General features: G+C 42.1%; 4 protein-coding genes across 8 annotated transcripts in view; 2 read left to right on the top strand and 2 right to left on the bottom strand.

The window, feature by feature from the left end:
* apba2b (amyloid beta (A4) precursor protein-binding, family A, member 2b) overlaps nucleotides 1–14,854 on the top strand; it is a 68,850-nt gene extending 53,996 nt beyond the window's left edge. For 3 of the 5 annotated variants that reach the window (XM_029721713.1, XM_029721714.1, XM_029721715.1), the window contains 10 exons: nucleotides 1,684–1,723; nucleotides 2,981–3,126; nucleotides 6,870–6,905; nucleotides 8,522–8,608; nucleotides 10,028–10,213; nucleotides 11,724–11,903; nucleotides 12,282–12,494; nucleotides 12,671–12,790; nucleotides 13,804–13,944; nucleotides 14,224–14,854. In XM_029721713.1, coding sequence (XP_029577573.1) covers nucleotides 1,684–1,723; nucleotides 2,981–3,126; nucleotides 6,870–6,905; nucleotides 8,522–8,608; nucleotides 10,028–10,213; nucleotides 11,724–11,903; nucleotides 12,282–12,494; nucleotides 12,671–12,790; nucleotides 13,804–13,944; nucleotides 14,224–14,295 — 1,221 coding nt within the window. In that variant the 3' untranslated portion in view covers nucleotides 14,296–14,854. The remainder of the gene's footprint in view (nucleotides 1–1,683; nucleotides 1,724–2,980; nucleotides 3,127–6,869; nucleotides 6,906–8,521; nucleotides 8,609–10,027; nucleotides 10,214–11,723; nucleotides 11,904–12,281; nucleotides 12,495–12,670; nucleotides 12,791–13,803; nucleotides 13,945–14,223) is intronic. The other 2 variants (XM_029721716.1, XM_029721717.1) reach the window with 2 other exon arrangements.
* Nucleotides 14,855–17,180: 2,326 nt separating this feature from the next.
* On the bottom strand, nucleotides 17,181–21,758 carry sord (sorbitol dehydrogenase). The gene is made up of 9 exons (XM_029721712.1): nucleotides 21,570–21,758; nucleotides 21,158–21,191; nucleotides 20,879–21,043; nucleotides 20,561–20,720; nucleotides 20,315–20,433; nucleotides 19,314–19,379; nucleotides 18,936–19,114; nucleotides 18,028–18,149; nucleotides 17,181–17,736 (listed from the first exon to the last, which is right to left on the bottom strand). The coding sequence occupies exons 1-9, from the start codon at nucleotides 21,621–21,623 to the stop codon at nucleotides 17,571–17,573; spliced, it is 1,065 nt and encodes a 354-aa protein (XP_029577572.1). The 5' UTR covers nucleotides 21,624–21,758; the 3' UTR covers nucleotides 17,181–17,570.
* Nucleotides 21,759–24,975: 3,217 nt separating this feature from the next.
* terb2 (telomere repeat binding bouquet formation protein 2) lies at nucleotides 24,976–27,537 on the bottom strand. The gene is made up of 7 exons (XM_029721710.1): nucleotides 27,318–27,537; nucleotides 27,118–27,199; nucleotides 26,257–26,396; nucleotides 26,054–26,121; nucleotides 25,867–25,955; nucleotides 25,447–25,544; nucleotides 24,976–25,302 (listed from the first exon to the last, which is right to left on the bottom strand). Exons 1-7 carry the CDS (start codon nucleotides 27,379–27,381, stop codon nucleotides 25,187–25,189), a joined length of 657 nt encoding a protein of 218 aa, XP_029577570.1. The 5' UTR covers nucleotides 27,382–27,537; the 3' UTR covers nucleotides 24,976–25,186.
* LOC115167354 (tight junction protein ZO-1) overlaps nucleotides 27,485–27,876 on the top strand; it is a 171,294-nt gene continuing 170,902 nt past the window's right edge. The window contains exon 1 of the mRNA XM_029721707.1: nucleotides 27,485–27,583. Within this exon, the coding sequence (XP_029577567.1) occupies nucleotides 27,500–27,583 (84 nt within the window). The 5' untranslated portion in view covers nucleotides 27,485–27,499. The remainder of the gene's footprint in view (nucleotides 27,584–27,876) is intronic.

Below are 27,876 nucleotides of genomic sequence, written 5' to 3'. Positions count from 1 at the left end.
CCGAATGAAGGTGGTGAGTCACATATTTACTACACAACAAACATAAGATATATATTTTTTAAATGATACAAACTGAACAACTAAAAAGCACCCTAAGGAAAAGCAAAGCTAAAAATGTGTTTTAAAATCTCCACAGTTTCGGCCCACTTCAGGTTCTCTGGCAGGCTATTCCAGAGGCTGGGGGCATAATAACTAAAGGCTGCCTCTCCATGCCTCTTGGTCTTAGGCTTTGAGATCATTAAAAGGCCAGTGCCAGAGGATTTATGAGAATCAATTAACTGTGTTTATGAATGAATGAAGTCCCTGTCTCCAGGTAACACAGTGTGGTTGTCCAGTTATCTTAAGGAAATCACCACTGTTATTATTGTGGACATTTCTCTCAGGGACATTCTATACAATGCTGCTATCCTCATCCCTCACTTCCATTGCTCTGAAAGGAAGGGAATTGGCTGTGCCCTTTTTTGACTCTGCAGTCAAGTCACTAGTTGGGAGCAGCAAGCTGTGTGTTTACATCAGGGAAAACCACTCAACCTTGACCTGTTCAAATGACGCTCTGAGACAAAGCCCTATCTGCTCTGCGCAACCTCCATAGGAACCCTCTCCTCTGCCCAACCCAGTCTTATCATCCTAACATGGTTGTCTGGCCAGGCTTTCATTCACACACCACCACTAAGCCTGGAGAGCACAGCCGAACTGCAGAGCAAGGCACATCTTCACTTTAAAGGTCATCTAGTATGATACGGTAGGATTTAAGTATTGGCAAAGCAACAGCTGGGTATATATTTGCGGGAGGCCACTATAGCATACGCGTACCAAGATATACTAGGAAGTTGTTTCCCTTTTAAGTTATTAAGTGGTTTGATAATGCTCCTGGGCCTTCCTCACAGACTGTAATGAACGGCCACACATATTTCAGCCTGGACCCTCCATTTGAGTGGCATGTCTTTCAAGTGACGGCCATTACTCAGAGTGCTTTAATGTGTGGCTCTCGCATGCAGAGCTCTGTAGAAGTATTGATATACAGTAGTGTTTTACATCTGAAGAGTTAGGCATGTCATGACCCTGCATGTTAACATGGACCACTGTTTACCATCAGGTCGATGCCATAAAGTTGTTTCCTTTTGATCTGTACTATACACTCTTAGGAAAAAAAGGGTTCCAAAAGGGTTGTTTGGCTGTCCCCAAAGGAGAACCCTTTTTCGTTCCTGGTAGAACCAATTTTGGTTCCAGGTAGGACCATTTTTAGTTCCATATAGAACTCTCTATGGAAAGGGTTCTGCATGGAATCCAGTGTTCTACCTGGAACCAGAAAGGGTTCTTCAAAGGGTTCTCCTATGGGGACAGCCAAAGAACCCTTTTAGGTTCTAGATAGCACATTGTTTTTTAAGAGTGTAGCACACTTCTACGTATTCAGTTTTTGCATCGCTTCTTACATTTTCTTCCTCATCTGTTGATGAATAGGGTTTGTATCAATTTCATAGGCTACTTTGAACTGATGTTCAAAAATGTTTCGTCTTCTTTGACAGAATGAAGCTTTTGGAGTTTGTTGGTCTGTTGTTTGTTGTGGAAGCCAAAGGCCTTGCAGAGAGGCGGTTTTCCTTTCAGTTTCATGAAATGAGATAATGCATATTTCATTCCGCTTTACTAATTCAGAGAGTTCAATCAAGACTTTCTGTTTTTCAGGAAACAAAGAAGGCTGCATCTTTCCCCAGCTTTGTTGATGGTAAGGCACCTCTACGTCTGTTTATTTTGAGGATGAAATCAAAAGACAAAAATGAATCAAATTCACAACATCAAAAACAGATATTCCCTGTAAGAGGCTTATATTGCTTTGGGTGCAGGGATCTGGTCATTCCAAGGATACTCGATTTGTCTCTCTAATTCAAGCGCATTAATAACCACTCAAAATCTAGTTGCAAAATGACAGATCATGGAGTATTAAGGGGAGAAAATAATGAGCTTGCAGCTGTTGCATGAGATCAACATGAGATCAACGAGTCTGAAGACAAACAAGGAAGTAAATACGAATGACCATATTCATTTTTCATGATCTTTATTTGGACAATTTACCTGAGAGCCATCATGTCAGACGTGTCAGTGATTTAGTCGTCAATGTGGGAGGGCTATCTAAGCAGGCCAGTCCCAGGCCTCTGTGTGTGTTTGGTTTGAGATGTTTTCAAGGTATTCTTCACCAAGCCCCTTTCACCACTGGGCAGCGAACGGCAGGGCCTAATATTCCTGGAGGCTGAGCTGTTTCTTTCTTTCACTTTCTCTGATATTATGACAGTGCATTTTATCCCTCAGTGGATGTCACAGAGTCTACGTCTACGTATCACACGGGCACATGAATCCCCTGGTGCCTCTCTCAGCTCCCTGCCCACCCGTGGCCATTTTACTGCTCAAGCCTCCGCCATGATTGTTTCTCTGCATAATACCCAACAGCTACAGAATTGCAGTGTTTTATTTATTCAAATTGTACGTACAGAAGGCTGCCAATACTCATACACTACCATTCAAAAGATTGGAGTCACTTAGAAATGTCCTTGTTTTTGAAAGAAAAGCACATTCTTTTGTCCATTAAAATAACATCAAATCGATTAGAAATACAGTGTAGACATGGTTAATGTTGTAAATGACTATTGTAGCTGAAAACAGCAGATTTTTTTTTAATGGAATATCTACATAGGCGTACAGAGGCCCATTATCAGCAACCATCACTCCTGTGTTCCAATGGCACATTGTGTTAGTTAATCCAAGTTTATCATTTTAAAAATGTGTTTTTCTTTCAAAAACAAGGACATTTCTAAGTGACCCCAAACTTTTTAACGGTAGTGTACGTATATGACCTTTCAACTCAGAGCTTAACTAGAACAACACAGAGATTTCTTTGTTTTGCAAAATAAATATGATCTAATAGCGTTTATCTTCTCCTGCTCCTTCGTTTCTCTGTCCATCCATTCTCCCTGTCCCTCTCTGTCAGTTCCAGGGCCCTGTGAGCCAGAAGATCTTATTGATGGCATCATCTTTGCTGCTAACTACCTGGGCTCCACCCAGCTGCTCTCTGAGAGGAACCCGTCCAAGAACATCCGCATGATGCAGGCCCAGGAGGCTGTCAGCCGGGTCAAGGTACGTACAGACATCAGACAGGCCTTCCAACACTTGCACAAACACACACTCACACATAGACACACGCGCGCACACACACACACACACACTGCACCACCCGTTTCAAATCCCGCAAACAGCTTCCCTTCCTTCCTTCCTTTTCATATGGATGTTTTTTTGATCTGGTATATTTTCACTGTGACTCTAGGAACCGTTTTAGAAGGTTCAGAGTGAAGGGTGTCTGATGTGTTTGTTTACACCCCAGGAGACAGTGTCCAATCTAGTAGGATTATTGCCACTGTACTGCAGGACGCAGTGGTATTGTGTAATCATGTTGCTCCTTTTAGCTCCGTTTACAACCCACTGTCAGTATTTAATGATGCCCAATAGAGGAAACAACCTTTAAGATATTCATCAATATGATTGAATCTTTGTAGTTCTAGTATATCTTGAATATACTTTATATTCATGTTTCAGGCATATATAAAACCTGATGGAGACATCAAAGCTTGTACAGAGTATTGCCATAACCTCTGGAAACCTTTTTAATTAGTACTCTAAATGGAACCTCTCGCTGTAGATAGTCTGCAATCTGGGCAGACAGAAATACAGTTTTATAAATGGACTTCAAATGTGAGTGCAAGGTGCTGGTCTTTTTAATTCAAGTGAGGTCCAGATTGGCCTATTAAATCCACATGGACGTCAACGCTGTTTATCTCCCCAGTCAGAGCAGTTTGAGATTTTGCCAGAATTAGCAGTCCATTAGTGCTCCAGTTGGGTCAGATTGGGGTAAAGCATGTGTCACATGGTGTTGGTAATGGATTGCTGGCTCACAGAGGTTATGTTTCCCTTTCCATTTCCGTCCCCTTTTCTACATGTATTGTCTGCTATGAATACTGATGGGGAGCAGCCAGAGAGAATGGCCATATTCAAAACAGACTCCGCCACTGTGCATTTCAATCACTTCACTACTGGTTGGCTCTCAACTAGCTGTGGAGTTATGATTGCTTTTGCCAGTCTAGCTTCTGAAAGGCCATTTATGCAAGGGCCGTTTCCCCTCAGTCTGATAACAGTATGATCACAAATATAGTATTTGCACAGTATGCATTCCTGCGCAGTGAAATGTGTATGTTTTTGAATGAGTTCATGTGTGCTGACAATGTATTGTTGAGACCATTGTTGAGACTCTATACATGACTTTAGGAGCTATACCTGTTGGATCAAAGAAAATACAACCCAAGATGATACACCAAATGTTCAGAAAACTGTCCAGGCACAATACATTTCCTCTCCCGCTCATGAAAACATGTGCTGGGCTGTATAATGAATATTTTATAACCTAACTCACAGTGGTCCACTGGCACTTGGCTGGGATCTACTTTTAGGAACATCCACCTGTGGCAAGGCCAGCCAGTCACTGCAGAGCAGAGATGGGAGTATATGTTAGCTCAGTGGGTCAGATTGACCCACAGCTCAGTGTGACACAGTGGCACACTCTCCTGTCCAGCAGCAGTCTGCGTCAGGTGATCCTTCCATCTGGCAGCTTTTGTAGGGACATTTGAGTCTTGAAGGCCCCTGCCTCCCTTCCACTGCTGCTGGGATCTGGCTCCATCCATCCCAGTAAAAAGAAATCCAATCTTTTTTTTTTTTTCATTATTTTTATGTTGGCTGTTCAGCTGTGGAGAAGGCCATCGGGAAGCATGCCACTTGTTCCCTGCCCTCATCTGAGGAGGAACTGAAGATGATGTGTCTCTCCACAGATGAATTGGCCATATGTCACTCTGGACGCAGGGGATTGGGCTCTTTTATGTGTTGGTAGCTACCATTTTTTCACACACCAACCCCTGAGCACTGGGACTGGGTCAGGGTGCTCTGTGCTGTCTGCCTCCCTCGGTACCATTTTATAGTTCTCAGATCTTAGCCACACCAACAACAACCCACACACAGATTAATTACACTGCTGTCCACAATATTTAGTCCGACGCTACAGAGAACAAAGTAAGCCAGACACACACACACACACACACACACACACACACACACACACACACACACACACACACACACACACACACACACACACACACACACAAAAACGTTGTTGTATGTTTTATTTATACAGATCTTTTTTGGCATGCTCCCATCATTTTGATGTAATATTTATACAGCTTCATCGCCCACTCCTTTTTCTGCCTGCCTTGATTTGATGCAGTAGATGTAGCTGGAGGACTCCGATGTCTGCCTTGATTTGATGCAGTAGATGTAGCTGGAGGACTCCGATGTCTGCCTTGATTTGATGCAGTAGATGTAGCTGGAGGACTCAGATGTCTGCCTTGATTTGATGCAGTAGATGTAGCTGGAGGACTCAGATGTCTGCCTTGATTTGATGCAGTAGATGTAGCTGGAGGACTCAGATGTCTGCCTTGATTTGATGCAGTAGATGTAGCTGGAGGACTCAGAGGTCTGCCTTGATTTGATGCAGTAGATGTAGCTGGAGGACTCAGATGTCTGCCTTGATTTGATGCAGTAGATGTAGCTGGAGGACTCAGATGTCTGCCTTGATTTGATGCAGTAGATGTAGCTGGAGGACTCACATGTCTGCCTTGCATTAGAAGGTGGAGGAGTAAATGTGTTACAAACAACCCAGGATCATCACCCCGAAGGCCATTCTCTGCTCTGCTTCCCATACAAACACAAATAAACGGACTAGTTGCAGCACGCAAACATCCAACTTGCTCGACCCGACTGAGAGGCGAGATCATGCCCTCTGCTCTGTGTCTCAGCAAATGGTGAAGCGGTAGAGAGAGTGCTGACCCTTCCTCTGCTCCTGGCTGGCTGGCTTGCATAGAGCTGTGGTACCAACTCTCTCAGGCAGCCATAGTAACGGAGTCAATGTGACTGATGATGGATGGGACTGGAACAGATGAACTCAGGGCTCACAAACATGTGTCTGGACTTCACCACACCCTCCTTCTGGTCCTGTGCAGTTGACATACAGCGTTAAGGTCTTTTTGTGGGGTTCAGTGTTGGGAAAGGGGGATACCTAGTCAGTTGCACAGGAGGTGTGAGATGAATTGAATCTGAATCTTAACTGAATTAACTGAATCTGAATCAACTGAAATAACTGAATCTGTGTTTGTCAGTGTTTTCTGGTCAGCCACCCTACAGTAGGTTTCTCAATATGTTGTTTTTAGACCATTTGAAAACCACTCAGTCACCAGCTGTCAGGTTTGACATCCCATTTCTCTAGGGGGATGGTGACGGACGTCAATACAGGACTAAATCATTGTGTTGCCTTAAATTACATGTCAAGTCATCTCAGGATGCTGGGCTCTGCTGTAATTCCTCACCATTTTCTGAAAGAATGTGTTGTGGACAGGAAAGGTATGCCAAGGATGTCTTGCCTTGACTTCACATTTGAACCTGAAGCCCTTTGATAGAGTATTTGCATATGCTACACTCAAGTTCCCTTTTTACTGTGATATTAAGGTGTGGTATCAACTCATTTCTGCATGTCTTTATGATTTGCTGTATTCAAAAGAAAAAGAGCAATTATGATCCTTTTTAATTGCCGTTTTAATTAGTTTCTGCAGAACACAGCTGTGCCATCGCTCCTCTCCCTCTCAGAGCAATGATACACCTGCTGTTTGGTTGAGTTATTGTCTCTTACTTTCTTTTACTTTCTTTACTTCCTGCCCTCTGTTTTTGCCGCTCCTCCCGTCCCGTGTCTGACGACCCTGTTCTGTCCCAACGTCTCCTCCCAGAGGGTTCAGAAGGCTGCCAAAATCAAGAAAAAGGCGGTGTGTAAAAACAATCTGATCTGTTAAGAACAGAGAGAAGGGCCACCTTTACTCCACCCTCACCCTCCGGCTCCCTGTTCCATCTGTGTGTTCTGTCTGTCTGTGTGTTCTGTCTGTCTGTGTGTTCTGTCTGTCTGTCTGTCTGTGTGTTCTGTCTGTCTGTGTGTTCTGTCTGTCTGTGTGTTCTGTCTGTCTGTGTGTTCTGTCTGTCTGTCTGTCTGTGTGTTCTGTCTGTGTGTTCTTGTGTTCTGTCTGTCTGTGTGTTCTGTCTGTCTGTGTGTTCTGTCTGTCTGTGTGTTCTGTCTGTGTGTTCTTGTGGTCTGTCTGTCTGTCTGTCTGTCTGTCTGTCTGTCTGTCTGTCTGTCTGTCTGTCTGTCTGTCTGTCTGTCTGTCTGTCACGCTCTGAGCCGTGGAGTGTGAGGAGGTGACTAGAGTTATGATGAGAATCTCCATAATCCCACTCCATCTGATTACCCGGCATGCATCACTGAGAGGCTGGACTGTGTGAACTCTGGGAACATCCCTGCAGCTTGTGCTCTGAAAATCAGAGCCAGCAAACATGAAATCCATTGATGATATTGATGATGCAAAGAAATATTCTAGCCTACACAGAATTACGACACATTGTAATGAATACTATTAGACATATCATCAAATAAATTGCTTCATTATATATTGCATATTTTAAAAAAATGTGTATATTCCGCTGCTCATTATACACACATCAGTCCTTAGTTAATGAACCTAAATCAAACGTAATTTAATTAACACGCAGTGCGTGGTGATTAGCGTGAATGCAAACCACATGCCTGGGACTGGCATTCACACACATCCGGCAGCTTGTAATGGCTTAGCTAGCACTGCCATGTTGCACCTACTCTCATCTGTGCCATTTCTCAACACACCAACATCATGTCAGACCTATTGATGTAAAGCCCCAGAGCCAACCGGGTCCCTCTGTGACTATATGACCTGCCCTCACTGCTGCTGCCTCAAATCCCTTCCACTCTGCTCTGATGTGGATGCTGGCCCTGTCTGTCACAGAGATGGCTGCATTTAATTCCACATGTATTCCATGCAGTCATGCATGCGCAGTCACATGACCATTTATCATGAACATGAATAGTATGAATCACTTAGCCTAGTCCTCATTGTATAGCTATAGTAGCCTTCAGAGACCCATTTTGTATGGAACAATGTGAGCATGACCACCACTCAATAAACAACAACATCCTATGGCAATGCTACTAACCAGTCCTTTAGTACATATCAATGTTTTAAGATGTGTTGTAATTCAGATTATGAGATGGAATATGAATGTACATTTTATGGCTGTTCTCTATGGGTGTAGCCATAGTCCAGCACTGACTAAACACCTACTGTAGGCTTGCCTGGAGTCCGCCGGGGGCCCAACCTATAACATCATTACATGATTTATGAAATAGCTTTAAAACTGTTCTCAACAGGAGATTAAAGAGGGCAGCCTGTTAACCGTGGGCCCTTGGTGAGCTCTCCTCAGCCCCCGGCCAGGGGGCTTACAGAACGAGCACCCGGGTCGCTCTCTCCTGCCTCAGGGGGGACTCTGACACACCTGTCTCTCTTTTGTCTCCGTCCAGAGCCCAGAGGGGGACGCACAGACACTGACAGAGGTGGACCTCTTCATCTCCACCCTGAGGATCAAAGTGCTCAACGCAGACACACAGGTGAGTAGAGGTCCTGACTCCAGCCCTAACAGGACCAATCAAATGCAGCGGGGCCATAACCGCGCAGCTCCTCTCAGTGACTTTTGTGACAGATTTTGGATCATTTATTTATTTAATCTTTTTTTTAATCTGACCTCCCTCTGAGCGAGGATAAAAAATAAATAAACTTTGAAGCCAGAAATCATCTATGGACAGCTGTCAATAAAGGGGGACGTAGCAGGAAGACAGAAGCTCGTTTTAAACACTGCATCCCAACCCATTTGATTCCCAACCCAATCCATCTGCAATATTTCTTAGTCAGAAATCATCTTGACTCCAAAGCCAAATTATTTAGGACACACACATACACACGTAGCTTTGAACAGTAATTCAGTTATAAATGAGCTACGGTGTAGCACTTTACTCTTGATGTCATGCCTTAATGTCTTATGGGAACATAGTGGAGAACAAAGTTGTCCAATGTGAGAGGGTCAGCCGCAGTGTTAACAGTGACGTCTCTGGTGTACAGACTAGAGTGCCAGCTGACTGACTGTGAACAGAATGTATGTCCCTGTCGTTGAGTTGCAGTCGGACTGAACAGAACAGAACAGCAGTGTGTGGGCTGGCTGCCTGGCACAGCCTACTGTAATGTGCTGCAATGCAGTGTCTCTCCACTCCACTCCTTGCCTGGCACAAGGCTACCTGCTTCCCACAACCATCAAGATGGGAGAAGTCCGGTTTTATGGGGCTCTGTTGGTTAGTTGGTGAGAGGTTGACTTCAGAATTGTAACACAATGGCACTTTCATGTGATTTTTCTTATTTACTTATTTACTATACCAATTCTACCATATTTCATACACACTAAGAACATTTGTGCCGCGAATAAAGATGTCCGTGCCTCGGTTCCGCCCCTGCTGTCTGTGTGTACCAGAGGGGATGAGAACCTTCGAGAACCTCAGGTTGATTAGAGGTGTGATTCCCACGCCTCGGCCTGCTGCGGACATATGGGCTGAGGGGACATGCATGGAGTTCTGCCACTCTGCTGAGGCTGCTCGCCATGAGGAAGGTGAAAGGCGGTGGGCGCGGCATGCACAGACAAATTGGATCATTCATTCTGCTGACGGACTAATGATGTTTCGCTGAAGAGCGTGCAGGTCGTAGCTGAGCGTTCCCGCTCCTCCTCCCTCGCTACCAGACGCTCGTGTGAAGACGAACACCTTGTCATAGTTCACCTGAGGCTTACAAAACACACAATGTGTTTCTTTTACTCTAAGCATCAACTGTAATACAGTAGATATTTTAGTATTTTTATACTGTGTATTAGTACACCTGTTACAGTGTGTTCGGGCGTCATGATACCCTGTTTGTTGTTCACATGTATGCGTCTACAAGGGAAGGTACTAGTTGTTCATTGTTTGTTGCTGTGGTGGCGTACACAGGAAACTATGATGGACAACGCCCTGCGCACCATCTCCTACATAGCTGACATTGGGAACATCGTGGTGCTGATGGCGAGGCGCCGCATGCCGCGCACAGCCTCCCAGGACTGCATCGAGACCACACCTGGAGCCCCAGAGGCCAAGAAACAGTACCGGATGATCTGCCACGTCTTTGAGTCTGAGGACGTAAGTGAACGTGTGTAAATGTCTGCGATCTGCCCCTTGAGGCTAATATCAAATGGTAGAATGGATCAGGACCAGGTGAAAGGTTATGCACAGGACATGTTTGTAAATGTAGAGGTAATGGGTTGTGACTGATTCAGAGAATAGTCACAACAGCACATTATGAATGACATGCTCACCAGGAACACCCTCTAACAGGTTTTAAATAAGAATTTGTTCTTAACTGACTTGCCTAGTTAAATAAAGGTTAAATAACATTCAAAAAAAGAGAAGATGATCCACCTCTGATAGGCCAGTCTCTCTGCCTGTCTCCTCCCCTTGCCAGCGAGCATTGCAGTTGTCCCTCTTAGTCGCCATTTCTCTATGTCTAATTAGCTGGTGTGATATAAAGGACAGTCAGTCTGAATGTTAACACGAGTCATTTATCCTCAGCTCAGAAGGGACAATTATATATTTCAATTATGCTTCTCCCAATAGTGTGTTATTACTGTCTACCTATTGCATGGTAGGCCTGATCCTTGATCTACCGATCTGGATAAGGGCAACGACTGGCTTTACTGTCCTCATTCGTTATGGGCAGGATTGGCTGAGTTGCACCATGGGTTAGGGGTAGGGGATTCCTACAACTCAAATAGCAGGTGGTTTATATTGCCATGACATTTCAATCACTGGTTAACTGCCCCCCTGTCCCTCGGCCAGTGTAGAGACGTTGCCAATGTGTGATATGCTGTCTGTCACAGTAACACCGCCAATTTTCACCCGCACCACAGTCCAGGAGGTGCTTCGTGTGTCTATCAAAGCCCAGCATGCAGCTGGATGTCAGTTTGTTAACAGGGCAACCACAGCTTCCTTCCTTCCTTTGAAAACAGATTATTCCCTAAAACTGCCTGAGGGAAGGTAGGAGGTAAATATAGGGAATTATAGGGAAACTGTGGGATAGAACCATCTCTAATATCATATGATATGCAATTAGATTACTCTCCTTCTCCTCTTTAGATCAGCTTTTTTACAATCAATACCTTTGCTTCATTTTCTGTATAAAATGGTAATCATTGCAGCAATGCTACAGGCTTCATGATGCTCACTACTTTAGCTTTTCGAACATGTTTTGGTCCATTTATATAGTTTTATTAAATTATGCCAGGACAGAAGCTAGTTGTCAGTAATGAAGAAATTGCAAATAGGTCGTGACATTTAAATTCAATGTTGATTGGACCTCATATAGTACTTGGCAACAGTGAAGCAGCTCCATGTTGCTTCACTGCGTTGATTCATACCACATAAATGAATATTGATCTGTATCCCCCAGTTGCTCTGTGATGTGATTCTCCCCATTGCTGTCACTTTGACAGTGTATTGTCAGTGTTTTGCTTCTCTGACAAATGCATAGCTGGTTTTATTATATAGAAATATAATTACTAGGAGGGAAAAAGCCTCTCAGACCACATCAATTTGACTCTAACACTCATCGGTAAATTCTGTTTTGTATCCTCTCTTCTCATTGGCTCTCCAGGCCCAGCTCATAGCCCAGTCAATTGGGCAGTCATTTAGTGTGGCTTACCAGGAGTTCCTGAGGGCCAACGGCATCAACCCAGAGGACCTGAGTCAGAAGGAGTACAGTGACATCATCAACACGCAGGAGATGTACAACGATGACCTCATCCACTTCTCAAACTCTGAGAACTGCAAAGAGGTTTGACTCTCATTTAAATGTATGAGGTAACTGTCTCATGGTGCCTCAGATGCACTGTACAATCAATCCACTTCTCTGAGGACTTTTGGATGCTCAGTCAGTGACGTCTTACTTAGGATGAAAGAGTCTCTGATGACCGGTGAGGCAGTCTAGTTCTGTGGAAGTACTGCACATGGACTGAGCCAATTACCAGAGAAGCTGACAGTGGTCTTATACCCATCTGGCCCTCCTTCTTCCGCACGTTGTTTCTGTTCTTCCCACTACACCATTATATTTCTCCCTGATATATTTTTCTCCTGCCTACAATCGCTTTGACTAGAGGCACTCATCAGTCTCTCTATCTCTCTTTCTCTCTCTCGCTATTGGCTGTCTCCACAGCTGCAGCTGGAGAAGCATAAGGGAGAGATCCTGGGCGTGGTCATAGTGGAGTCTGGCTGGGGCTCCATCCTGCCCACGGTCATCCTGGCCAACATGATGAACGGTGGGCCGGCCGCCCGCTCCGGGAAGCTCAGCATCGGAGACCAGATCATGTCCATCAACAACACCAGCCTGGTGGGGCTGCCGCTCGCCACCTGTCAGGGAATCATCAAGGTGCATGGACAGGGACAGAGTTCTAGGAAGAGTCATTAGTGGTTATTATGGTGACATTACATTCATTGTGTAACACTACATGAATTCTGTAATTTGATCAAATAATCCACTGACTAAACCCAGTGGAGGTTGCAGGATACCCTCTACTCTGTCTGACCACTGTGTTTGTCCATCAGGGCCTGAAGAACCAGGTGCAGGTGAAGCTGAACATTGTGAGCTGTCCCCCTGTCACCACCGTGCTCATCAAGAGACCAGACCTCAAGTACCAGCTGGGCTTCAGCGTCCAGAATGGGATTGTAAGTACGATCAGATCAGGCACCACCACTTAGCCCTGTGTGCAATGTCAAACATGAACACAGTGCAGTAGTGTTTTCATTCAAGTCATCACTCAACAGCAAAAGCCCTTGACCACTCTTCTTTTGTCTGTTTTTGGAATACTGTGTTCTCATGCGTAGGTTGAATAACACAGGCTGAGATAACAATCTGTGATTGGTTGAAAAATGTTTTTGATGAGATTCTGGACTATATCAATGTCTTTGTCCAATGAAACTTCAGTTCCCTCAGGAGGATTTCAGCTGACGTTAACTGAATAGGAGAAGACAGCCCCGTAAATAATGAAAAGCTTTTTTTGTTTTCTCCTCCCAGCTGGTACTGTCTAAAGAAACCAATTCCGAGGAAAATAATACTGTGTCAAACGATATGACAAGCTGTTAGCCTGTAGGTCTGTGCGCATGTGATTTGCATCATGAGCGTTACATGCTTTGATGAAAAAAACATGCTGCGCACACACACGTATTTTAGTGTGTTCCTCATACCACTTTATTCAAGTCTCTGCTGTATTCAAGTTATCCTCTGTGGCACATTGCTTCTATGACACACATTGTTAACTCCTTAGAGCAATATTTATATAGTCTGACAATATCCCTTTAAAATCCAATTTAAAAAAAATCCTGATGTAATTGCGGTTTTATCTCTCGTGGCTATCGTTGCACTGAAGCTAGGAGCTTTTTGCTTTAGGTTATCAGCTCGGTGTGAACTGCCATTTTCCTTGCTACTGCATACAGATTAACCTTACAATGTCATTCACAGAGCTCAAATCTCACCCTGGCCTCTCCCTATCAGGATCACACGACCAAATCCATGAACTATCCTTGACATTTTAGCAATACAACTGTTCCAGAAGATTTAATGGAACATCGTTGCATCATTGCTTTATTTCCCTTTAGAATGCCCTTGTCTTGTTGCCCCTGGGATGAGCGACTGCCATGAAGGATAATATTCACCTTCTGTTTGTCATCTTCACCCACAGATCTGCAGCCTGATGCGTGGGGGTATTGCTGAGCGGGGGGGTGTCCGGGTTGGCCACCGCATTATTGAGATCAATGGCCAAAGCGTGGTGGCTACAGCGCATGAGAAGATTGTCCAAGCCCTCTCAAACTCTGTGGGCGAGGTGAGGTTCAGTTCAGATACACAGATAGAGTTCATAAAGAAGCTCAGGGGACACCACAATCAAATAGTATGAGAATTCACAAAACTAGATTACTGGCCAAGGCAGGTACCTCTTTGAAAGAGGAATGAGCATAATATGCATTCATCAATACAATCATTAGACTGTAAGCATGTGCCTCTAAGCTTGATTATTTTCAATAAAGATATTGACAGATAAAACAACAAGCGATAGATGCAAGTGCCTAGCTAAATGTTCGTTTTCTGTCTTTTCCTAAACCAGATTCACATGAAGACAATGCCAGCGGCTATGTTCAGACTCTTAACAGGACAGGAGACTCCTATGTATATATAAACCAAGGACAGATCCTATTTTCCTCCACAGAGGAGCTGTAAGCAGCGGTTGTTTACGGTCCAGTTGGAGAGTTCTGGGTGGACAAGACTAGCAGACCAATGAGTGTCTGAGGATGGCTAGTGAGCCAGGGAGGTTTTCTTTCTTACTGTTGTGTCGCTGACTTATTCTTTTTTTCCTCCATCTTTTTTTGAGCTAACATTCATTCAACTGACACTCCCGATATTTTGCTGATGTTAATACTAAAGACGGTCATCTGGGCAGAAGGTGTTTACGCTATTTATTTGTGTTGTTTGTGTTTTTTGGACACCTCACAATGTATATTTTTATATTCATATCAATGTCATATTGTACCTGCATAGTGTTTCATTTAGTTTTCTTTGTTGTATTTAATTTTCATGTAAATACATATTTTGCTAATGTGTTGGAAGTAATGGGGAAGGGCCGTGGTTGCTTTGTAAATATTTATTGACTTTTCCTGCTGGTTTGATAGCAGGGAAGAGAGCCCTTGACCGCTAAAGGACGATTGAAATCGTGCTGTCAATATAGTTTAGATGGACAATAAAAGGGAATTTGGGAGTGACTTGGGTAATATAATTTTGTTATATACAGTACCAGTCAAAAGATTGGACACACCTACTCATTCAAGGGTTTTTCTTTATTTTTACTATTTTCTACATTGTAGAATAACAGTGAACACATCAAAACTATGAAATATCACATGGAATCATGTAGTAACCAAAAAGGTGTTAAACAAATCAAAATACATTTTATATTTGAGATTCTTCAAAGTAGCCACCCTTTGCCTTGATGACAGCTTTGCACACTTTTGGCATTCTCTCAACCAGCTTCACCTAGAATGCTTTTCCAACAGTCTTGAAGCAGTTCCCACATATGCTGAGCACTTGTTGGCTGCTTTTCCTTCACTCTGCGGTCCAACTCATCCCAAACCCATCACAATTGGGTTGAGGTCGGGTGATTGTGGAGTCCAGGTCATCTGATGCAGCACTCCATCACTCTCCTTCTTGGTCAAATAGCCCTTACACAGCCTGAAGGTGTGTTGGGTCATTGTCCTGTTGAAAAACAAATGATAGTCCCATTAAGCGCAAACCAGATGAGATGGTGTATTGCTGCAGAACACTGTGGTAGCCATACTGGTTAAGTGTGCCTTGAATTCTAAATAAATCACTGACAGTGTCACCAGCAAAGCACCCTCACCCCATCACACCACCTCCTCCATGCTTCACAGTGGGAGCCACACATGCGGAGATCATCCGTTCACCTACTCTGCGTTTCACAAAGACACAGCGGTTTGAACCAAAAATCTAAAATTTGGACCCATCAGACCAAAGGACAGATTTCCACCGGTCTAATGTCCATTGCTCATGTTTCTTGGCCCAAGCAAGTCTCTTCTTATTGGTGTCCTTTAGTATTGGTTTCTTTGCAACAATTCGACTATGAAGGCCTGATTCACGCAGTCTCCTCTGAAGAGCTGAGGTTGAGATGTGTCTGTTACTTGAACTCTGTGAAGCATTTATTTGGACTTCAATTTCTGAGGCTGGTAACTCTAATGAACTTATTCTTTGCAGCAGAGGTAACTGGGTCTTCCTTTCCTGTGGCGGTCCTCATGAGAGCCAGTTTCATCATATCGCTTGACGGTTTTTGCAACTGCAAATTTTCTTGAAATGTTCCGTATTGACTGACCTTCATGTCTTAAAGTAATGATGGACTGTCATTTCTCTTTGTTTATTTGAGCTGTTCTTGCCATAATATGGACTTGGTCTTTTACCAAATAAGGCTATCTTCTGTATACCACATCTTCCTTGTCACAACACTACTGATTGTCGCAAACTCATTAAGGAAATAAATTACACAAATTAACTTTTAACAAGGCACACCTGTTAATTGAAATGCATTCCAGGTGACTACCTCATGAAGCTGGTTGAGAATGTCAAGAGTGTGCAAAGCTGTCAAGGCAAAGAAAGGGTGACTACTTTGAAGAATCTCAAATATAAAATATATTTTGATTTGTTTAACACTTTTTTTGGTTACTACATGAATCCATATGTGCTATTTCATAGTTTTGATGTCTTCACTGTTATTCTACAATGTAGAAAATAGTCAGAATAAAGAAAAACCTTTGAATGAGTAGGTGTGTCCAAACTTTTGACTGGTACTGTATATCAAGCCAATGCTAGCAGTAGAGGTTGTATGTTACAAAACGCCATATCCCTTCAGATTTGAACTTTTTCATTTTACAGAAGTTCCACCTCGTCATGACAAGAAGTCATGAGGTAATTGTTACTGACTAGTGTGCAAGTGTTTTTTTTAACTTCCTTATGTCAACACAATTTATTGGACAGCACTGTCTTGCACACATTTTAATAACAGTTAATTCCAAACTATTTAATTTAACATTGGTTTGATTTTCAAAAGAATAAGCAATGTATGAAACTTGAAAGGGTAGTTTATATGTGTGCTATGTTCATCTTATGTGTTTCACTCCAACAGAAACTCAGTCGATTTGTGAATGTATTGTGTTGTAAGAACTGTGTCCATTGCCATAAGCAGTATTAGAATGTCTGTACATAAAGAGAACTTTGTCTAGGATTGTGCTCATAAGCGTCACGGTTAGTCACTACAAACATCCCTCCTTCTGCTGTGTCGGGCTTCAGCCTTGAGAGAAAGATGAACAAAGAATCCCACTGTGACTGAGGAAGCCTTACGACTGAGTAATGCTTTAACATGCATTGTACTAAAAATTACATTTATCTGTGTGCATGCCTCATGATAGTATCAAGTCATTATGGCAAGATAACAATAAAATCTCAAATAAACCCCAATTTCTGTTTGGCTGGCTCATTGGAATATATTTGTTTTACTGTGAATTGTGTCATTAGGTTTTATTAGTCAACAGTTTCACATAAACCATTTACAAATTGTTTTATATTTATTGTATGGACAGGAGATTGATTGTCTGATTACAGGATGTGCAACACACTGGACTTGAAATAGTGTGTGAATTAGTCTCTACCTCCCCCTGGTGGCAGCAGCTAGGTACTGACTAGAGGACTACACAAAAAACAACTACAATATTTCAATACTTTCTGGTTTATAACAAGATTCAAAGGCTGTATTTAACAGTGTTGCGTCATCTTATACAAATATGGTAATCAAACAATCCCACTCAAAAGCAACTTGAAATCACATGATGAAAGAGAAAGCTGCTGTGGTTGTCTAGACTGGCTCTCTTATTGGTCCTGGTGTTCCCAGTCCTCTCAGGGGTTCTGGTCAGTCTTGTCACACTTGAGCATGATCTTGACCCCTTGTCCTTGGCGTGTGGTCTCGAAGGCCTGCACAGCCTGCTCCAGGGGGAACCGGTGGGTCACCAGGGGCGCCACGTTCACCTTCTTAGAGGCCAGCATCGCTATAGCCATTGGCCAGCTAGAATAAGAGGACAAAAACACATGAACAGTAGAGTTATAAGACAACAGATAAACACAACGTGTTAGATTGTAGGAACATTAGGGACCAAATTCCTAAAGACCTCCCATTTTTGGGAAGGGCCTGGAAGTAAGCATTTCACTGTTATTCTACACCTGTTGATTTACGAAGCATGTGACAAGTAAAATTTGATTTGAAGACCTACGTCCTGCGCTGGCTTCATGGCTCTTTGGTGTAAAAGGCAACAACTTATTTTCTGTACCTAGTTAACGTGAGAGGAGGTTCACTTACGTGTTGCAGTAGCGGAAGACCCCTCTGATGTCCACCTCTCTGAGAGCAGCATTAAGCAGTGGGATAGTGGTCATCGCTGCACCCAACCCCACTAGAACCACCACTCCTCCAGGACGTGTAGCCTGGCAGCAAGCATATATACAGTACCAGTCAAAAGTTTGATCACACCTACTCATTCAAGGTTTTTTCTTTATTTTTACCATTTTCTACATTGTAGAATAATAGTGAAGACATCAAAACTACAAAATAACACATATGGAATCATGTAGTAACCAAAAAAAGTGTTATATATATATATTTTAGATTTGAGATTCTTCAAAGTAGCCACACTTTGCCTTGATGACTGCTTTGCACACTCTTGGCATTCTCTCAGCCAGCTTCATGAGATAGTCACCTGGAATGCATTTCAATTAACAGGTGTTCTTTGTTAAAAGTTCATTTGTGGAATTTCTTTCCTTATTAATGCGTTTCTCACTACACCCCCATATGCCATGTATTGAAATATGCAGACAGATGGATTAAAAGTAAGTTTACATTCTAATACTTCTAACAGCCAACTTTCTTTCTCCTCCCATAACTTTTGGACTTCATAGCGTTCCCAGAAAGCATGGATTATTGAGTCATTATTAGTTTTACACTTAAGACATGACTCTGTCGTTGTGCTGTAGAATTTGTGAATTTTGTCTCTTGTATAATAAATTCTATAGATCAGTTTATACTGGATTAAGCGTATATTTTCGTTAACTGTAATTTCGTCAGTTATGCTCCAACATTCCCTCCATCTTGTACCAACATCAGTTCTTTGTCATGGTTCCAATAGTTTGTTTGTTTTTTATAAGAGAAAACTGCAACATTTCACAGTACAGTATTTCCATGGGCTCTAATATCACTCTTGTGGCTGTACTTACATAAATGGCAGTTTGGACACTGCTCTCCACACCGGTGCACTCAATGGTGATATGAGGCTGTGCTCCCAGCATTCCCTCCACTCTCTTTGCCAGCTCCTCAGGCCCATCCCCTCTCTTCACAGTCAGAGGGAAGTCTGCTCCCAGCTCCTTCGCCATGACCAGGCGATCTGCTGACAGGTCTGAAACAGGAAGGACAAAAAGAATACTGTGGCAGTCCCTACTATACTGGGCCAGCACACAGTATTACTCATGTACCCACATTTATACCTTCTCACTTCGAAGCCCTTTCAAAAGAAGGAAGTCCCTGGTAGACAATTCTGATTTGAGAGAAACAAAATGGATCCCATATAGAGTGTATTATTATACCCTGTGCCTTACCAGATATGACCACCTGTGAGGCACCCATAGCCTTGGCCACCAGCAGACAGACCAGCCCAATTGGTCCTGTGATAGGGAAAAGAGAAATGAGAGAGATGCTTAGGTTGAATGTGGACATGTTAATTGGAAGTTTGCACACTGCTCTCCACGCCGATGCACTCGATGGGGATATGAGGCTGTGCTAGTCACCGTACAGGATATTTTTCAACTTAGCTGGTCATTGTGAAACTGTCTGCATGAGGGCTAGAAGTGATGACATGAGGGGTCGGTATAGGAAATAGTACGTAAGCCTTGTCTGAGCCAGAAGGGCCCATAGGGCAGGAGCCTATCGCCTGATTCAGTAGCTTGAGGCAGCTTGATGTAAAAGTACACTCCCTGGACAGGACGATAGTGTATCGCAGGGCCTATATGGAAAATAAATGTATCATTAACTAAAAAGCAAGAGCTGATCTTTATTTAACCAACCCTTTCATTCATTAATGAATGTTTAGGTATTTACATGTGTTAATTGTTTATAAAGCACACTCGCTTACCAGAAGAGTAGATTTGTTAAATATCAAGTCTGTTACTATAGGTGTTTCAGTTCACTGGGTTTCCCAACTGATGAACAATTAACACATGTAAATACCTAAACATTCATTAATGAATGAAAGGGTTGGTTAAATAAAGATCAGCTCTTGCTTTTTAGTTAATGATAAATGTATTTTCCATATAGGCCCTGCTGTGTCAACATGATTCTCACTTTTGAAACTAAACCACATTCTTTAATTTCCAAACTTGCACGGGCATGTTAGTGGAATGTAATAACCTCCATACTTCTAATTGGCTGTATGTTCTGCAAAGTTACATTTAATTTTATTTTTATCATGTCTTGTAGTAGTTGAATGACTGGACATAAAACCTGAATAGCTGCAACTGCTAAATTGTGTCACACTTCATGGGTCCAAGCTGCAGTAACAGTAAATAACAGTAACAATTAATGACAGCCGAGCTTTACCTACCTGCCCCACAGATAAGTACACTACTGCCCAGGGTCACTCCAGCTCTGCGGCAGGCATGAATACCCACAGACAGCGGCTCAATCAGGGCCCCTTCCTCATATGTCACATTGTCAGGCAGCCTGTTCATACACAGAAACAGAGAGAACTTAAGCAATATAGGTTTGTCATGTTACCCCCAATGTTCTACAATGGCAGTATGTTGACAGTTATCTGTCCTTGTAGATAAAGTAGAAATAATGAACTCACTTGTAACAGAAGTTGGCGCTGTGTTTGTAAAATCTGCACAAATTCCCATCATCAGGGGGTGTGGCACAGAAGAAGATGGTGGGGGAAAGATTGTAGTTTCCTGATTTGAAGAACTCATCCATCTCGCGAGGGACACCTGGCTCTACAGCGACTCTATCCCCTAATTATCCAACACAAATTAATAATTGACAGACAACCCAAAGTTGCGTTATCTGATCAATGTTTTTTTAACTGATGAACTTTAACCTGCAATAAAAGCAAAACATAACCTCATTGAATCAACTGAGTACTTCCTTCTCACATGCTTGCAGTTCTTACCTTCTTTGAGGTTCTTCACCGCTGAGCCCACCTTCACCACCCGACCAGCGGCCTCATGCCCCAGCACCATGGGCTTCTTTACCACAAAGTCACCTATGCGTCCATTTTGCCAGTAGTGCACATCCGACCCACAGATCCCAACTGAATGCATCTGAAGCAACACCTCTGAATAAAGGAAAGACAAGCAATTGCTCCACAGGATACACAAACTGTACACAAATAAAATGAAATGCAGAAATATACTGTACAAGCTGTCTGGATACTACATTGTTTCTATACCATTTGGACCTGGCTCAGGGATGGGTCGTTGTTCCTGTAAGAAATCAATCATCACAATTAGCCTAACCATTCAAGTAATCAATCGCAATTATTTCTCCATTCATACTGGCATTTCCCCATGTTCACGAGTAGTGTCCCGCAACCAGCCATTTAAATGACCATTTATATTAAAACATTTTACTTTTACTTTTAATGTCACAGATTACTTTTAAAAAAACTTTTAATGTTCAAAAATAAGTCAAAATTGTTAATATTATTTAAATGGCTAGTTCCGGGACGAAGCTATGCCATGAGCAGATGAGCTAACTAACGTTACGTTTAGCGACTTTCTGATATTGACCGAAAGCTGCAGTTTTCATGAAATCTCGATCTGCTTACATCATCATGACATTATTATAGACTACTTTATTACCAGTCTGAGGTCACCCTGGGAATGCAACACCACGGACAGGTTTTCTTTTTCCATGTTGTATTCACTCAAAGACAACTACGTTGTGAATAAATGCAGAAATCTTGTAAAATGTTTGTTTGGTCTGTGCAGGGCTCAAAGTGCATCTTCCTGCTGCTTGGTGGGCAGCCGACAAAACAAAACATGTAATTGGCGTACGGTTGGAGAGAACATGCCATTATAGCAAAGAAGGGAGGGTCGAATTGAGCTATTCTTAAAATTTAACGAAAAGTGTATCGCTATTTCGTAGCTATTTTATTAATCGAATCTGACTTATTCTAATGATTTATACGTTGATTATTGTGTAAGGCTATGAAATGACTGCGTCTCATTTGAGCTAACCCAGAGCGCTCTGATTTGTCACATAATTGCAGTGTCTGGTAAATGGACCAATCACAGGTCGTTTCCGGGGGCGGGAATGAGGTTGAAAACACACAGGAAATGTTTCTATGGAGACAAATATTAAAGACGTCGGAATCAGTGCTCTGAATAAGACTCCACCAGATAGAACAGATATTTCACCGGATGTATAAATGTGAAGAATCTTTGACTCGAATGTCTGTCCGTCTGCTTTGTACATAGAGTATTTTGCTTTTTTTTTTTTACTTCGCTACAAATAACGCTAAGAAATAATGAACATCGAAGATATGGTTGTTGAATGTGCTCGCAAACATTTGGAAAAGTTCAATATTAGTCACCCATGTCTAGTTGTACTTCCACCTACAACACTAACCAAAATTAAACAAAGCTGTTTTAGAATGACAACTGTCTTCTCTTCCCTCCAAACGAGGTAGGCAAGACTGAAAAAAATAACTTTCATTGAAGATGTTACCCCAATTTTCCACATTATCCATAGGCCGGCCTACATAGCACCACTTACGGGGAAAGGTTGTACAAATGCCTAGCAATAAAATCTCGCCGATTAGAAATGACTTTCTTGTGAAGATCCTGCATTTAGAACAGCTTGAGGAACTTGTTCTTGATGGGAATCAGCTAACTATGCTGTCAAGTGCCATTGGATGTCTGAGGAACCTTACCATCCTGGGAGTCAATAATCCCATATATGTGCCTCCAGAGGCCTTGGGAGACCTGACAGAGCTGCAGGTGCTGTGGGCTGCGTCCTGTGGTCTAATGATGCTGCCTTCCTCCATCAGAAAACTCAGCATGTTACAAAAACTTGAACTTGTCTGAACAATAATGCAATCACTGAACTGCCTGCTGACCTAGGACAGTTACAAGCCCTACATTGGTTGAACCTGGCAGGCAATGAACTAAAGGCTCTTCCAGATGAAATCAATAACTTGATCAATTTGGACAGAATCAGTTTTGAGCATGTGCCCAAATCACTGTCAGGTCAGTGATTTCATGTGCATTCAACTGATCATTGAGTCTCTTTACAGTATATCTGCAGAGAGAAGTTGCTAAAAGCAAAGGCAATATTATTGTTGTATGATTAGCCTAAATGCATAATCAGTTAAATATTTTCTACAGATATGACAAGTTTTCAAGTCATGAGTATGAAGTTCAATGTCATTACGTCACTGGAAGATGACCTGATCCTTGGATTTAACGGGATGACTAAGCTTGACCACTCAGACACAAACCACATCATTGGTCCTCAATGTCACCATTGCACTTGATTCTAAGCAATTTTGTGCTATTTTTATTTACTTGGGCAAACCATTCGGTAGACCATTCCATTCTTGTGGGCCGGCTAAGGAGTATCGTTGTCTCTGAGGGGTCTTTGGCCTGATTTGTTAACTACCTCTCTCAAAGAGTGCAGTGTATAAAGGCAGAGCATCTGCTGTTTCAGCCACTGCCTGTCACCAAGGGAGTACAAGGCTCAATCCTAGGCCCCACGCTCTTCTCAATTTACATCAACATCATAGCTCAGGCAGTAGGAAGCTCTCTCATCAATTTATATGCAGATGATACAGTCTTATACTCAGCTGGCCCCTCCCCGGATCTTGTGTTAAACGCTCTACAACAAAGCTTTCTTAGTGTCCAACAAGCTTTCTCTACCCTTAACCTTGTTCGGAACACCTCCAAAACAAAGATCATGTGGTTTGGTAAGAAGAATGCCCCTCTCCCCACAGGTGTGATTACTACCTCTGATGGTTTAGAGCTTGAGATAGTCACCTCATACAAGTACTTTGGAGTATGGCTAGACGGTACACTGTCCTTCTCTCAGCACATATCAAAGCTGCAGGCTAAAGTAAAATCTAGACTTGGTTTCCTCTATCGTAATCGCTCCTCTTTCACCTCAGCTGCTAAACTAACCCTGATTCAGATGACCATCCTACCCATGCTAGATTATGGAGACGTAATTTATAGATTCGCAGGTAAGGGTGCTCTCGAGCGGCTAGATGTTCTTCACCATTCGGCCATCAGATTTGCCACCAATGCTCCTTATAGGACACATCACTGCACTCTATACTCCTCTGTAAACTGGCCATCGCTGTATACCTGTCGCAAGACCCACTGGTTGATGCTTATTTATAAAACCCTCTTAGGCCTCACTCCCCCATCTGAGATATTTACTGCAGCCCTCATCCTCCACATACAACACCCATTCTGCCAGTCACATTCTGTTCAAGGTCCCCAAAGCACACACATCCCTGGGTCGCTCGTCTTTTCAGTTCGCTGCAGCTAGCAACTGAAACGAGCTGCAACAAACACTCAAACTGGACAGTTTTACCTACATCTCTTCATTCAAAGACTCAATCATGGACACGCTTACTTACAGTTGTGACTGCTTCGTGTGATGTATTGTTGTCTCTACCTTCTTGCCCTTTGTGCTGTTGTCTGTGCCAAATGTTTGGACCCTGTTTTGTGCTGCTGCCATGTTGTGTTGCTACCATGTTGTTGTTATGTTGTGTTACTACCATGCTGATGCTGTGTTGTCATGTGTTGCTGCCATGCTATCTCTTTTTATGTAGTGTTGTGTTGTCTCTCTTGTCGTGATGTGTGTTTTGTCCTATAATTTTAATCCCAGCCCCCGTCCCCGCAGGAGGCCTTTTGCCTATTGGTAGGCCGTCATTCTAAATAAGAATTTGTTCTTAACTGACTTGCCTAGTTAAATAAAATAAAAATAAATTGGAAGGTAACAAGCAAAAAGCTTTGTCAAAATATCTACTGATTCAAGTATGGAACTTGTGTTTGTTCTTCAATGTGTTGAATAAGTATTGACTGCAAACCAGTCTGGTTCAGGTGTGCTATATGTATGTATTGGTAACCATTTAGTTTTAATTTTCTATGCTTCATGCAGGGTTTGGACTTCATTTTGCTGGGAAAAGTGAAAGAAACCGAGACAGATATTTCTAATTCATAACACACTGTATCTCATCATGTCTGTGTAAATAAAAATATATGTACATAAACTCTTTTTAATTCAATAGGTTAAATAAAAATAAAAATATATAATTCAACAACTAAAACAATGGTGAATAGTGAAAAAGGGACAACACTGTTTAGTGATCCTGCTAAATCTTCCATTTAACATCCCATACTGTATTTGTTCTTCTCCAATAAAAAGCGTTACTCTTAATTATCCCTGTGATCTGTATCCTTGTAATATGACATTAAGCAATATCTACTGTGGAGCGCCTTTTTTTAGAGACTGAAGAACCACAATGGCCTGGTAGGAAGTCTTGAAGTTCTCCTGAGTAAGTCCTCAGTTCATCAATACTGACATATCCTTCAAATAGAATAAACATTGTTACATTATAAATGTTTCCATTATTCCAGAAAGGGTGTATTTCTATAATTGATAATACATTCATATGGAAAGCACACAATAAGGATAGTTGTAAGAATGCTGGGTGATAAGTATTTGTTTTACCTGTAACCATGTTATTAACTGGGTAATGTTGTACTTCGCAACACAGAGCCCCCTCTCTTTGTGGAGTATCCGGAGTATCCAGAAAGGGTACCTCGTGGCTATTTCATAAAAATAGTATATTGTTTAGTGTGAGCACATTATACTGAATAGTTGAAACCATTGCATAGAAAAATATGACCCTAACTGGTATTTTATTTTTAAAAACATGCTCTGTTCTGGACCAATTATTTATATACTGAGTATACAAAACATTAAGGACACCTGCTCTTTCCATGACATAGACTGACCAGGTGAATTCAGGTGAAAGCTATGATCCCTTATTGATGTCACTTGTTAATTCCACTTCAATCAGTGTAGACGAAGGGGAACCCCTCAAAATTAGTAGCTGATCAGGAGACCCATACAACATGCAGTACATACCAACTATTGATGTCTGTGTGATCACAGCAACCTCCACTGTAGTCTTCTTCCTTCTGCCTATTGCCCAATGCCAGTCTGTCATCTGAATCCTTACAATAGAAATACAATACATATACAAATGAATTGTGCTTAAAGTGAAGAAATTATGACTCACTAAATTGAAACTAAGATGAAGAGCATATTTTACCTCTGTATCAACAGCCTTTGCATTATCCTCCTGCTCCCAAATAAATCTCCCAACCACTGCTTTCACCACTGAAAAGGTAAATATTTAGATATTTTGTGTGCATATTTTTCAGTGTTATGGAGAATATTATTATGGGAAATGAATTGCATTATGACTATCATGCAAAATGCAAGGGAATGAAAGCTGGTATATTATCTACTTACCCTCCTGGACAGAGATAGGAGGCAGCACATAATGACCGATGCACACCGACTTGACACTGTGGCATTTCTCACAGGCAGCTAGATAGAAGCTGTGAAAAACTGTTAGCCTGTTCTCAGCATAGTCCACACTCTCAAATATCCTGAAATAAATAAACAAAAGTAAGTCAAAGGGTCTACATTTCGATTTATATTTCCTGGATGCACTGCTGACGAATAAACCATGCCCCCTAGGGGCGGGCCTATGACAGTGACACAGCATGCAGGAATCAGGACAAAAACGGTCACATGCGGAGGAAAATCAGTGAACAAGAACAGTAAAACATGATCATCTGGGGTTATCAAAGGTACAAGCAAGAGAAAACAAAAGCAACATCCGAAGTGGCTATTTTATTTGACAAATAAGTAAGAATTAATCTGGACGGCATGGAGTCACAATAGTTCATGAATAAATACTTGACTAGATAACTGTCTAGCTACATGTGCATAGCTAACGTTAGCTAAATCAAATCAAATTGTATTGGTCACATACACATGGTTAGCAGATGTTATTGTGAGTGTAGCGAAATGCTTGTTCTTCTAGCTCCTGACAGTGCAGTAATATCTAACAGTAATCTAACAATTCCACAACAACTACCTAATACACACAAATCTAAGTAAAGGGATGGAATAAGAATATATACATATATGGATGAGCGATGGCTGAGCATCATAGGCAAGATGCAATAGATGGTATGCAATACAGTATATACATGTGAGATGAGTAATGCAAGATATGTAAACATTATTCAAGTTACTAACGTTAGTGATCAATTTATTAAAGTGGCCAATGATTTCAAGTCTAGCTAACTAGCCTAACGTTACCTTTCTGTATCAGGACAGGCGGCATCCTCACTGAAAAGGTAGTCTGCTGTCTCCCAACTTGTAATACCTCCACCCTCAGATACTGAAATTGATTTTTTTTTGCACTCAATAAATTATGAAACTGGTAACGTTATCCCAAATACGTTATTGTATTCAAGTGTAGCTAAGTAAGTTAGCCTTGAGCTAGCTAGCTAACTTACCCCAAAACCAACGGCTTCCTCTTCTCACACTATTTGAGAACCATGCGGTTCTATTTGTGAACATACTTTGCACAATGACTGTCCAAAGATTTCAGTTTTTTTAGTTTTATAAATGGTGTTTATAAAATGTTTGTCCTTGTTGATCAGAAAACCTTGATGTTGAGTAAATCATCAAGGTGAGGATGACGTCAATGATCGGCCGCGTTCCGGATGTTGCCATTCGAGGGCGCGAGCAGCGCAGCATGGACATCTTGGCGGTAAAAAAGGTTGGTACTCTTATTATCTCGATAATATAGTATCCACACCAGTTCTCGAATTGACGGTTTATTGACTCCAAACTCACAGGCTACTGTCGGGTAGCTTACGCCAAATAAATCCTATAACACAGTCACAGCTCCTCAACTCACTGTAGGGACATGAAAAGAGAGAGAACAATGACAGCATGGCAATAAACAAATATGCAGTGCCCAGCCTGATTTTATAGAGACTATAGACGGATGTTAAATAGACAAGTATTACTAATATAAATATTATGAATAGGCTATTGGTCTGTTATAAC

This window comes from Salmo trutta, chromosome 29 (genome assembly GCF_901001165.1).
Source record: "Salmo trutta chromosome 29, fSalTru1.1, whole genome shotgun sequence".
Taxonomy (NCBI): Eukaryota; Metazoa; Chordata; class Actinopteri; order Salmoniformes; family Salmonidae; genus Salmo; species Salmo trutta.
Note: the sequence above shows the minus strand (reverse complement) of the source record. Positions and strands in the feature narration are given on the sequence as shown.